This window comes from Pecten maximus, chromosome 1 (genome assembly GCF_902652985.1).
Source record: "Pecten maximus chromosome 1, xPecMax1.1, whole genome shotgun sequence".
In the NCBI taxonomy this organism is placed as follows: Eukaryota; Metazoa; Mollusca; class Bivalvia; order Pectinida; family Pectinidae; genus Pecten; species Pecten maximus.
In genome coordinates, this window is record NC_047015.1 from 57,501,836 (window position 1) to 57,514,884 (window position 13,049).

Here is a 13,049-nt window from a genome sequence, read left to right on the forward strand (position 1 = left end):
TCCTTCCTCCACGTTTCTGTACCACATTTACTGACCTCCCTACCACATACACTTACTCATTCTTCCTGCTCGTGAGGGCGTTACTTTGTTATTTTATATATAAGTATACAACCAGCTGCTCTCCAACATTGAGGTCACTATTTTCAGTGAAACAAATACTTATCAAGAAATTTCCTTGAGCTTTAAATACATCAGTGAAACAATTTTTTTTTGATATTTCAGGAAAATGTTCAAACATACATGTATTTGAAGCTATTTGAAAATTTCCAGTAAATAATGTTTTCCCAAAACAAGTGCAATGTTAAAACCCAACAAGGGATCTCTTACTGACAACAACCGATCTTTTACTGACAACAACCGATCTCTTACTGACAACAACCGACCTCTTACTGACAACAACCGACCTCTTACTGACAACAACTGACCTCTTACTGACAACAACCGACCTCTTACTGACAACAACTGATCTCTTACTGACAACAACTGACCTCTTACTGACAACAACCGATCTCTTACTGACAACAACCGACCTCTTACTGACAACAACCGACCTCTTACTGACAACAACCGATCTCTTACTGACAACAACCGATCTCTTAACAACCGATCTCTTACTGACAACAACCGATCTCTTACTGACGACAACCGATCTCTTACTGACGACAACCGATCTCTTACTGACGACAACTGATCTCTTACTGACGACAACCGATCTCTTACTGACGACAACCGATCTCTTACTGACGACAACCGATCTCTTACTGACGACAACTGATCTCTTACTGACGACAACCGATCTCTTACTGACGACAACTGATCTCTTACTGACGACAACCGACCTCTTACTGACAACAACTGACCTCTTACTGACAACAACCGATCTCTTACTGCCAACAACCGATCTCTTACTGACAACTGATATCTTACTGACAACAACAGATCTCTGACTGACAACAACTGACCTCTTACCGTAAACAACTGGTCTGTTTATAAACAACAGTAAAGGAAAAAGGCTGAATTTCATAGTAAACATCTACAATAGATTCTTAATAAAGTTTCTAAGTTTTCCTCAGAATTTGTCTTGGACATTTAGACTTTAAACTTATCAAAGAGAACAGCAACTTTGAAACTATATAACAACAGATAGATCTGGCTTTCAGTTTGATGGCCAACATCTACATACCTCTGATTCTGGGTAGCCTTCTTCTTCATCAGAGTCGAGATCAACATTACTTTCCTGGAGTCCGGAAAGGTCTGCATCAACATTTTCCTGGTCATCAATGGATGACTGCATCATATCAGAACCGGAGTAAGCACTTGACGTGTCACTGGCCCGTGAACACCGCTTAAACTGTTCATTTCGTAAGTATAACTGCTCCCCGGCCCGCAGGCTGCAGTCTTGGGGAAACTGCATAAACAAAGACCAAACAGGAATTACTTAATTATATCAAAATACAGAAATTACTTAATGATATCAAAATACAGGAACCACATCTTAATGATCTCAAAATATAGGAATCACTTATTGATATCAAATACAGGAATTACTTAATGATCTCAAATACAGGAATTACTTAATGATATCAAAATACAGGATTAACTTAATGATTTATCCTGTACAACATCAAATATAAAACGTCCCTTTTGAATTCCAACACTTTTCTATATCTACGTACATGATATACAGACTTATACAGAATCACAAAGTACACATATTTGTGTATTAGTGTGATCACAAAGTACACATATGTGTATTAGTGTGATCACAAAGTACACATATTTGTGTATTAGTGTGATCACAAAGTACACATATTTGTGTATTAGTGTGATCACAAAGTACACAGATTTGTGTATTCGTGTGATCACAAAGTACACAGATTTGTGTATTAGTGTGATCACAAAGTACACAGATTTGTGTATTAGTGTGATCACAAAGTACACAGATTTGTGTATTAGTGTGATCACAAAGTACACATATTTGTGTATTAGTGTGATCACAAAGTACACAGATTTGTGTATTAGTGTGATCACAAAGTACACAGATTTGTGTATTAGTGTGATCACAAAGTACACAGATTTGTGTATTAGTGTGATCACAAAGTACACAGATTTGTGTATTAGTGTGATGACAAAGTACACATATTTGTGTATTAGTGTGATGACAAAGTACACAGATTTGTGTATTAGTGTGACAATGTTAAGGTAGGCTATTACATACATTGATTATAGGAGTTATCTCCCTTCATGATGTTATTGAACAACTTCGACTATTTGACCCTTTCACCCTCACTGCTCATATTGGGCTTCAAATAATGAATGAATGGCTGAGTCCACTAAATTTTCCTAGGGTTGAAAGGGTTAAGACACACTTGTACATGTGTGTACATTCAATTTCAGCAAATATCAATACAGACATCAGTTGGATTGAGGCACTTATTATCCTAGATTTTTGTTTATTTTTTTGTTTTTGTTTTTTAACGAAAGTTTCATCATATTAATTAAAGAAATGAAATCTACCCTTTGTAAAGAAAAAGTCAATTGTTTTCTGAAAAGGATATGTGCAAAGTTATGACACATCCTTTGAAGACTGAAATAGTGAAATAATATCTAACATCAGAGGCAGATTTAAACCACAATGTCTATTGAGATTTCCGAGTTTATAGGATGTTGATTTTCCAGGAAACAGAGTGACTAGTCAATTAATTTTAGTACACTGAAACAAGAGGCTCGTGGGCCTTAACGATCAGCTAACTCTAAAAACCCTTGTACTATTGTAGAATACATACTCAGTAGCAAGTATTGTGGTACTGTTGGCCATGGGGGCCATCTTGGATTTCTTACCAACCCAAAGAAGAAAAAAAAAGAAGGGAAAAAAATTTGGTCAGAACCATCTAAGAAAATTTCAAGAAAATTAGAACTAAATTCCACTGGTCGAATTTAGGAAGAAGTTCAAAATAGGTGTTGTTCAGGAAAACCATGATTGCACAATCATGCTACAAAATGGTCGTCATGACTGCCATATAAACAACACTGGATTAGCCCTCCCCTTCCTTGACATCCCTACCAATTTTCATCTCAATGGCACCAGTGGAACTGGAGCAGAAGTTTAAAGTGTGTTTTTCAAGATGGCTGCCATGGTGGCCATCTTGGATTTCAGACTGACCCGAAAAAAATAACCACACTTGGTCAGGACCATTTCTGGTAAGTTTGAGCTGAATCTAACATGGTGGAACTTTACCCCTTATCAATGATTTATCATGATTTGCCTTAGGGTTTCATTTAAACCAGAGTCCTCATTGGATTAATGCCTTTAAAAATCTCACTTTGACACTATATAACAACAATGGTATGCAAAAAAAAAAGTTCATCTGGATATATCAAAGTAGTTTACTCCTCAAAATCCATTAAAGCTTCCAAGTTAACTGACATAAAATAAGATTTATTGATATTCAAAAATCTGTTTGTCATTATTTGTACTTGTCCCTGAATATACAGACAGAAAAATAGCACCTATACTTTTTTCCGTCACCGCGATGTGAGAGAAACCATTTAGCACTACCACTCTATTCCGATTTTATCAATTGATTTCAATTTTCGAATTCTGAAACAGATTAAAAGTGAAAGTAGAAATATATCTGTTGAGCCTTACATCACGGTAATTTAATATAATAACTACTTCGGACATTGATAATGCATTGCTGCCACATTCTTCCCATTTCAGTTTTTAAGCGACCATTTGTATGTTGATAATTCATTGTTTTTCCACCTTTTCCGACATATGGGCAGGTCTAACAATCGTTCTTAATTTAACTTTTAGCTCACGGAGCCTGCAAATGCTTACATAGATATTTCAACATCCCAGATATTATCTACATATGGTCAGGACAATCCTACTGAATTTAACTTCCAGTTTATTTGGCCTACAATTGTTTACTTGGTAATTGTAATATATCCCAGACTTTGTAATAATTTTTTCCTTGAAAAAAAGAACACCAACTTGGAACCCATTCTACTGATATCCACTTCCATGGTTTCCAGAAATGGCGACAGTTATGTGTCATTTGATTTCTAATTTACCTAGGGACCCCGTAAACAGACATATCCAAAATACATTTTTTATGATCATTTAAGATGTTGACCAGGAATCCTTAATCCATGAGTAATGGTCCCTGAAGTTTTCTCCACACTTTTGACATGTGAGCAGGGTTGATGGTAAAGACCTCAGCCGGTCCGACCTAATCAATATCCAAGTGGACCTTAGATATACTTACTGGTTCTACACTACCGTCCGAATGCATCCTGCGCATGCGGCCTTCATAGTGGTCATCAATGTAGCGGTCAATATTCACACTGTTACATGCCTGTCGCTGACCACTTTTCATAACCTGTACATCCGGATAGTCAATCTGTAATACAGGAAATCACATCATCATCATACCTTAACTCTAAATAAATCACATTATCGTCATCATCACATGTCACCTCTAAACATATCACATCATCATCATCACCTCTAAATAAATCACATCATCGTCATCATCACATGTCACCTCTAAATAAATCACATCATCATCATCATCACATGTCACCTCTAAATAAATCACATCATCGTCATTATCACATGTCACCTCTAAATAAATCACATCATCATCATCATCACATGTCACCTCTAAACAAATCACATCATCATCATCATCATTATCACATGTCACCTCTAAACAAATCACATCATCATCATCATCACATGTCTCCTCTTAATAAATCACATCATCATCATCATTACATGTCACCTCTAAATAAATCACATCATCGTCATTATCACATGTCACCTCTAAATAAATCACATCATCATCATCATCATCATCACATGTCACCTCTAAACAAATCACATCATCATCATCGTCATCATCACATGTCACCTCTAAACAAATCACATCATCATCATCACATGTCACCTCTAAACAAATCACATCATCATCATCATCATCATCATCACATGTCACCTCTAAACAAATCACATCATCATCATCACATGTCACCTCTAAATAAATCCCATCATCATCATCATCATCATCACATGTCACCTCTAAATAAATCACAACATCATCATCACATGTCACTTTTAAACAAAATGACATTTTATAACATCTCTCAAAATGTTTTAAGACAGATCTACTTCAATCTGAAATTTGTAAAACAAAATAAATAAATCTTTAAAGATGCAAATTGTGAATTGCTTGAAATTCCTTTTTTTTTGTATTATGTAGTCTTAGCTTTAAAACTTTAACTTTACATAAGATTAGATATAATGAAAAGTGAAGCTGACATCAAAATTAGTGCAATGCTGAAAATGGTGGGAAAAATTGGTTTATAACTTAATGCCAGTTTTGACGACATCAACATATACGAGTATATATTTGTGTTATAATCAGCAGTCAAAATAAGCAAACACAAAATTGATTTTCCATGTTTTCATTCTCGCTATTTCATGAATTCTAAATTAGACTTGGAATAATTTGTCGAAATCTTTCAGTCAATTCCGTAGCAGAAATAAATCTATAGAATTTCAAATCAGCACAAGTAAACTGGTGCCTTGGATATCTGTTGTGAAATCATTTTCTTGCGTGTGCAAGCATCACAATCTCCGCTACCAATGAAACTGTGAGAAAATCATGACCAAAGAGATTGGAGGTTTCCATACAACATACATCTTACAGCCAGTGACGCAAATAGGCCTCTCATGATCAGAAAACCCTACAGGAAAGATTTAAAAAAAAAAAACATAGGTCTCATATCACTTAATTTCTTATCGGTGAGAAAAATGCATCTGATTTTCCTCAACATTATATACACTGTATAAATTAGAATTTCATGGCATGCAGGGCATTTATCAAGGCTGTACCTTAAATCATAAACATGACTCGCAGGTCAGAGGTCACCTAATTCTGATGTAATTTTTTATTTATCAGATATGTATATATTGCTAATGAAAACCATATTGCTCTTGAATAAGAAATAAATTTGAAAGTTTAACAACCCAGATTAAATCTTTCCATTTTTTTCTGTTTTTAATTTACTTTTTTGGACCAACTAAACAACATTTCAGAAGACTATTTTGAGGTTGGCTTCCAATTTGTAATAACTAAACTTTAATTACCCAACAATAATCAGATCTGGGTGGGATATGACATGAGAACTTTGTAATCAATAAAAGAGTAAAATAAAATTCTCACAATGTGTATTCCATCTTAATTTCCAAATTCTGTCAAAAATCTATTAAAAAAACAGCAGGCCGAGTGGTGATATAGTTCCTGACACAGATGCTTTACCGTATTTGTTGTAGTAAGGCCCGTACTTCTGTCAGGCCGAGTGGTGATATAGTTCCTGACACAGATGCTTTACCGTATTTGTTGTAGTGAGGCCCGTACTTCTGTCGGAACACAACCTCTATGTAAACACAGCTTTAGCTTTCGCTTTGTCTAGTTCATATATTAGTTTTCAGATAATTTCAAGATGAGAAATGAAAAACATTTTTGTGTGATGTCATAGTGAAATCACAGAATATGGAACTTGTAGCTAAATGTGTCTTTCTCATGAGGATTTTCCTAAAATCATGACAAAGTTTTAAGACTGTTCAAGACAACAAAATCAGAGCAATTTCTAGTCTTTTTCATAAATTTCTTGACTTTTCTCAAGTGTCAGGTTATTACTTTGGTTAATTATCTGTATATCAACAAAAGTAAGTCATATATAGCTCCAGAGCTATGATCAATGCACAATCTGAACACTGGTTTTGAGTTTCTGTCGTACCTGTTATCCTCTATAACACATTCTGACGTCCCTGCATAATGGTAGAACTCTATGACACATTCCAATGTCCCTGTATAATGGTAGAGGTCTATAACACATTTTGACGTCCCTATATAATGGTAGAACTCTATAACACATTATGACGTCCCTATATAATGGTAGAACTCTATGACACATTCTGATGTCCCTGTATAATGGTAGAACTCTATAACACATTCTGATGTCCCTGTATAATGGTAGAACTCTATGACACATTCTGATGTCCCTGTATAATGGTAGAACTCTATAACACATTCTGATGTCCCTGTATAATGGTAGAGGTCTATAACACATTCTGACTCCCTGTATAATGGTAGAACTCTATGACACATTCCAATGTCCCTGTATAATGGTAGTGGTCTATAACACATTCTGACGTCCCTGTATAATGATAGAACTCTAAACACATTCTAACGTCCCTGTATAATGGTAGAGGTCTATAACACATTCTGATGTCCCTGTATAATGGTAGAACTCTATAACACATTCTGATGTCCCTGTATAATGGTAGAACTCTGACACATTCTGATGTCCCTGTATAATGGTAGAACTCTATAACACATTCTGACGTCCCTGTATAATGGTAGAACTCTATAACACATTCTGATGTCCCTGTATAATGGTAGAACTCTATAACACATTCTGATGTCCCTGTATAATTGTAGAACTCTATAACACATTCTGACATCCCTGTATAATGGTAGAACTCTATGACACATTCCAATGTCCCTGTATAATGGTAGTGGTCTATAACACATTCTGACGTCCCTGTATAATGATAGAACTCTAAACACATTCTGACGTCCTTATATAATGGTAGAACTCTGACACATTCTGATGTCCCTGTATAATGGTAGAACTCTATGACACATTCTGACGTCCCTGTATAATGGTAGAACTCTATGACACATTCTGATGTCCCTATATAATGGTAGAACTCTATGACACATTCTGATGTCCCTGTATAATGGTAGAACTCTATAACACATTCTGATGTCCCTGTATAATGGTAGAGGTCTATAACACATTCTGACTCCCTGTATAATGGTAGAACTCTATGACACATTCCAATGTCCCTGTATAATGGTAGTGGTCTATAACACATTCTGACGTCCCTGTATAATGATAGAACTCTAAACACATTCTGACGTCCCTGTATAATGGTAGAGGTCTATAACACATTCTGATGTCCCTGTATAATGGTAGAACTCTATAAGACATTCTGATGTCCCTGTATAATGGTAGAGGTCTACAACACATTCTGATGTCCCTGTATAATGGTAGAGGTCTATAACACATTCTTATGTCCCTGTATAATGGTAGAACTCTATAACACATTCTGATGTCCCTGTATAATGGTAGAACTCTATAACACATTCTGATGTCCCTGTATAATTGTAGAACTCTATAACACATTCTGACATCCCTGTATAATGGTAGAACTCTATGACACATTCCAATGTCCCTGTATAATGGTAGTGGTCTATAACACATTCTGACGTCCCTGTATAATGATAGAACTCTAAACACATTCTGACGTCCTTATATAATGGTAGAACTCTGACACATTCTGATGTCCCTGTATAATGGTAGAACTCTATGACACATTCTGACGTCCCTGTATAATGGTAGAACTCTATGACACATTCTGATGTCCCTATATAATGGTAGAACTCTATGACACATTCTGATGTCCCTGTATAATGGTAGAACTCTATAACACATTCTGATGTCCCTGTATAATGGTAGAACTCTATGACACATTCTGACGTCCCTGTATAATGGTAGACCTCAATAACACATTCTGATGTCCCTGTATAATGGTAGAACTCTATAACACATTCTGATGTCCCTGTATAATGGTAGAACTCTATAACACATTCTGACGTCCCTGTATAATGGTAGAACTCTATAACACATTCTGATGTCCCTGTATAATGGTAGAACTCTATGACACATTCTGATGTCCCTGTATAATGGTAGAACTCTATGACACATTCTGATGTCCCTGTATAATGGTAGAACTCTATAACACATTCTGACGTCCCTGTATAATGGTAGAGGTCTATAACACATTCTGACGTCCCTGTATAATGGTAGAGCTCTATAACACATTCTGATGTCCCTGTATAATGGTAGAGGTCTATAACACATTCTGATGTCCCTGTATAATGGTAGAACTCTATAACACATTCTGATGTCCCTGTATAATGGTAGAGGTCTATAACACATTCTGATGTCCCTGTATAGTGGTAGACCTCAATAACACATTCTGACGTCCCTCACAGTATAATGGTAGAACTCTATAACACATTCTGATGCCCCTGTATAATGGTAGAGGTCTATAACACATTCTGATGTCCCTGTATAATGGTAGAACTCTATAACACATTCTGACGTCCCTGTATAATGGTAGAGGTCTATAACACATTCTGACGTCCCTGTATAATGGTAGAACTCTATAACACATTCTGGTGTCCCTGTATAATGGTAGAACTCTGACACATTTGGATGTTTACCAACACAACTCTTATTGGGGTAATTCTGGCAATACAAACACAAAAAATCAAAAAAATCCACATTCATAGAATTCTGCCCTGTATGTTCTCAGGATCTTATCACACAAGTCATAAACCACACACTGCTTTCCAATTCATATCGGGTGTTACTCTTACCTAGAATTACAGTTAAAGCAGCACAAATATATTACTGATATCATTTCAGTCATCACTAGCAGTCATATTACACAAGGGTCTATGTGAAACACCCGCACCCCCCCCCCCCCCCCCCCCCCCATACAAACTCCACCAAAAAAAATTACAAAAAAAAAAAAAAAAAATCTTGATAAAAATTAGGATCCAAATCCAAGCACTATCCTCATTGTCATATCTTTTAACATATGGTAAAATTATCTTAACTGCGTCATTCATACCATTTAGATTATACAAACAAACCCATACATCTCTACATGTAATCAAGACAGTTATTTTCCTAAATGGAACATCACAGATGTGTATAGATCCAATAAGACTACGAATTCATTTTACTCTCAAGAACACTCCTAAACATTAACACTCACTGATGAAGCTCTCCGCACACATATCCGAATGTCTTCAAATGAATCCATAACTGTAGGTATCTTCTGAAGTCAATCACACTAGAGGTTCAACATTTAATATTTCAACACATCGACGCATACGTAAATCAGGGCGATTTTCCTTGTCTATCCAATGTTTTAAGTCAATAACACGTCGGTTGTAACGGGACGCGCGGGAGTTGCAGACCGTGTATTGTGTAGTTTAATGTAGGTTTATCTGATTAAAGCAGAAACTCACCACCATACTCAAGTTTTCTTTCCTTCCTTCCTTTCCTGACGTATATCCACTCAAAATAATCCGAAATAAATATGCCTCAATGTTGTGACCACAACTTACACACAGCTGATGAACCTGATACATATCCGTAAGTAGTCCAAGCTATATACACACAAACGATATTTCGAGTCAAAACATTTCTTGTAATACTTTTACCTCCCAATCCCACAGAAACTCCATTGATACATCTGTTTACCTCCCCATCTCACAGAAACTCCAGGGATACATGTTTACCTCCCCATCTCACAGAAACTCCAGGGATACATCTGTTTACCTCCCCATCTCACAGAAACTCCAGGGATACATCTGTTTACCTCCCCATCTCACAGAAACTCCAGGGATACATCTGTTTACCTCCCCATCTCACAGAAACTCCATTGATACATCTGTTTACCTCCCCATCTCACAGAAACTCTAGGGATACATCTGTTTACCTCCCCATCTCACAGAAACTCCAGGGATACATCTGTTTACCTCCCCATCTCACAGAAACTCCAGGAATACTGACGAGTCCTAGAAGGACAAAACAGCAGTATGTCTCTAACATCCCTGATGAGTCATAGAAGGACAAAACAACTGTATGATGTCTCTAACATCCCTGATGAGTCATAGAAGGACAAAACAGCAGTATGATGTCTCTAACATCCCTGATGAGTCATAGAAGGACAAAACAGCAGTATGATGTCTCTAACATCCCTGACGAGTCCTAGAAGGACAAAACAGCAGTATGATGTCTCTAACATCCCTGACGAGTCCTAGAAGGACAAAACAGCAGTATGATGTCTCTAACATCCCTGACGAGTCCTAGAAGGACAAAACAGCAGTATGATGTCTCTAACATCCCTGACGAGTCATAGAAGGACAAAACAGCAGTATGATGTCTCTAACATCCCTGATGAGTCATAGAAGGACAAAACAACTGTATGATACAGTTTCATATTCATTACTCTAATATATATACTCTATCTATTGCTAATTTCATATCTAACATTTCATAAAATTATGTTCTTCAATAAATGAACCAAGAATACCTGCTATCCTCGCGACTTGTTTGATCAGTTAAATCTGACCTGCTATCCTCACGACTTGTTTGATCAGTTAAATCTGACCTACTATCCTCACGACTTGTTTGATCAGTTAAATCTGACCTGCTACCCTTCTGACTTGTTTGATCAGTTAAATCTGACCTACTATCCTCCTGATTTGTTTGATCAGTTAAATCTGACCTACTATCCTCCTGACTTGTTTGATCAGTTAAATCTGACCTACTATCCTCGCGACTTGTTTGATCAGTTAAATCTGACCTGCTATCCTTCTGACTTGTTTGATCAGTTAAATCTGACCTACTATCCTTCTGACTTGTTTGATCAGTTAAATCTGACCTACTATCCTTCTGACTTGTTTGATCAGTTAAATCTGACCTGCTATCCTCCTGATTTGTTTGATCAGTTTAAATCTGACCTACTACCCTCCTGATTTGTTTGATAAGTTAAATCTGACCTACTACCCTCCTGATTTGTTTGATAAGTTAAATCTGACCTACTACCCTCCTGATTTGTTTTAAGTTAAATCTTACCTACTATCCTTCTGACTTGTTTGATCAGTTAAATCTGACCTACTATCCTCGCGACTTGTTTGATCAGTTAAATCTGATCTACTATCCTCGCGACTTGTTTGATAAGTTAAATCTGACCTACTATCCTTCTGACTTGTTTGATCAGTTAAATCTGACTACCAGGATTATTTTAGTTGACAAAATAACCTTTAAATCTTTTATACAAGAAAACTTTTTGAAAAAAAAATCTACAGTTCTGACAATATATTGTTCCTATTACGTTTTTTAGACATGTTTCGTCTTCATCGATAAATTACCTAACAGATAAAATCTCTTTTGTCAGTAATTCATATTAAATGGCGCGCGTACATAAACATTATCGTGGAAACATTAAATTTGGAAGGATAAAGTGCAAGATCAATGGCAACAGAACCATTTTGTAATACAAACCGCCGCCATGGAAATGGAATGTGTCGGTATCTTTAGAGAGATAACATACCCCAGTCTCATCGAGATAGAACTGGCATGGAGACCAAGGTTTTTGTGAAACAGCCTCACACCCTCTTCCATCATAAAGTGCAGCTCAGACTTATAAGCATCAATACATTTTACGCGTTGTCTCTCCCAACATTTTGGCGGCTACAACTTTTGCCTACCCGGCCGCTATCATGATGGAGGCCAAATCACACAGGTTAAGATAACACTAGGCGATACATACTCACTCCTGGTAATGAAATACAGGCAGATTCCTTGCCAAAACTTTATAGAATCAACCAGCTTCACTGAAAACCTGCAGTGAAATTTGAATTCTAAAATTCTCTGCTATCTTCCTTGTCGGAGTTTCAACTTCATCTGATAGGATGGACCTGTGTCATGCTTTAGACACTGAAATCCCACTCAGGCAGATATATATCCTTCCGTTATTCATTGAACATAGTTAGTGGACTTACACGGATATATCATATATACAACACTTGATAGACAAACACCGTAAATACTCCAAAGTAAAAATCATCGATATATCATCAATTACCACACTCATAATGTTTAAAAGAAACAACTTTATGGCAAATCTTTTGACTAGATCTCGAAAATTGTTAACTTATTTCCCAACAGCAGTAGACATTATAACACATAGGCACTACCCACAGATTATAAGAAACCAAAAAAAAAGTTTTGAAAGCTTGCCCAAACATTTCCTGAAGAGCTTTCTATTTATGTAAGCCGTAAATCCAACATTGATTTGGCTATGCTTTTGGTATTCGTTCAAG

General features: G+C 36.4%; 1 protein-coding gene across 6 annotated transcripts in view; it reads right to left on the reverse strand.

The window, feature by feature from the left end:
* Positions 1–13,049, reverse strand: part of LOC117339109 (rap guanine nucleotide exchange factor 6-like) — a 116,681-nt gene that overhangs the window by 50,284 nt on the left and 53,348 nt on the right. For all 6 annotated transcript variants that reach the window (XR_004535090.1, XM_033900540.1, XM_033900523.1 and 3 more), the window contains 2 exons: positions 4,272–4,406; positions 1,184–1,408 (listed from right to left, as the gene is read on the reverse strand). Coding sequence is in view for 5 of the 6 variants with exons in the window: in XM_033900540.1 (XP_033756431.1) it covers positions 1,184–1,408; positions 4,272–4,406 (360 nt within the window). In the remaining variant the exon portion in view is untranslated. The remainder of the gene's footprint in view (positions 1–1,183; positions 1,409–4,271; positions 4,407–13,049) is intronic.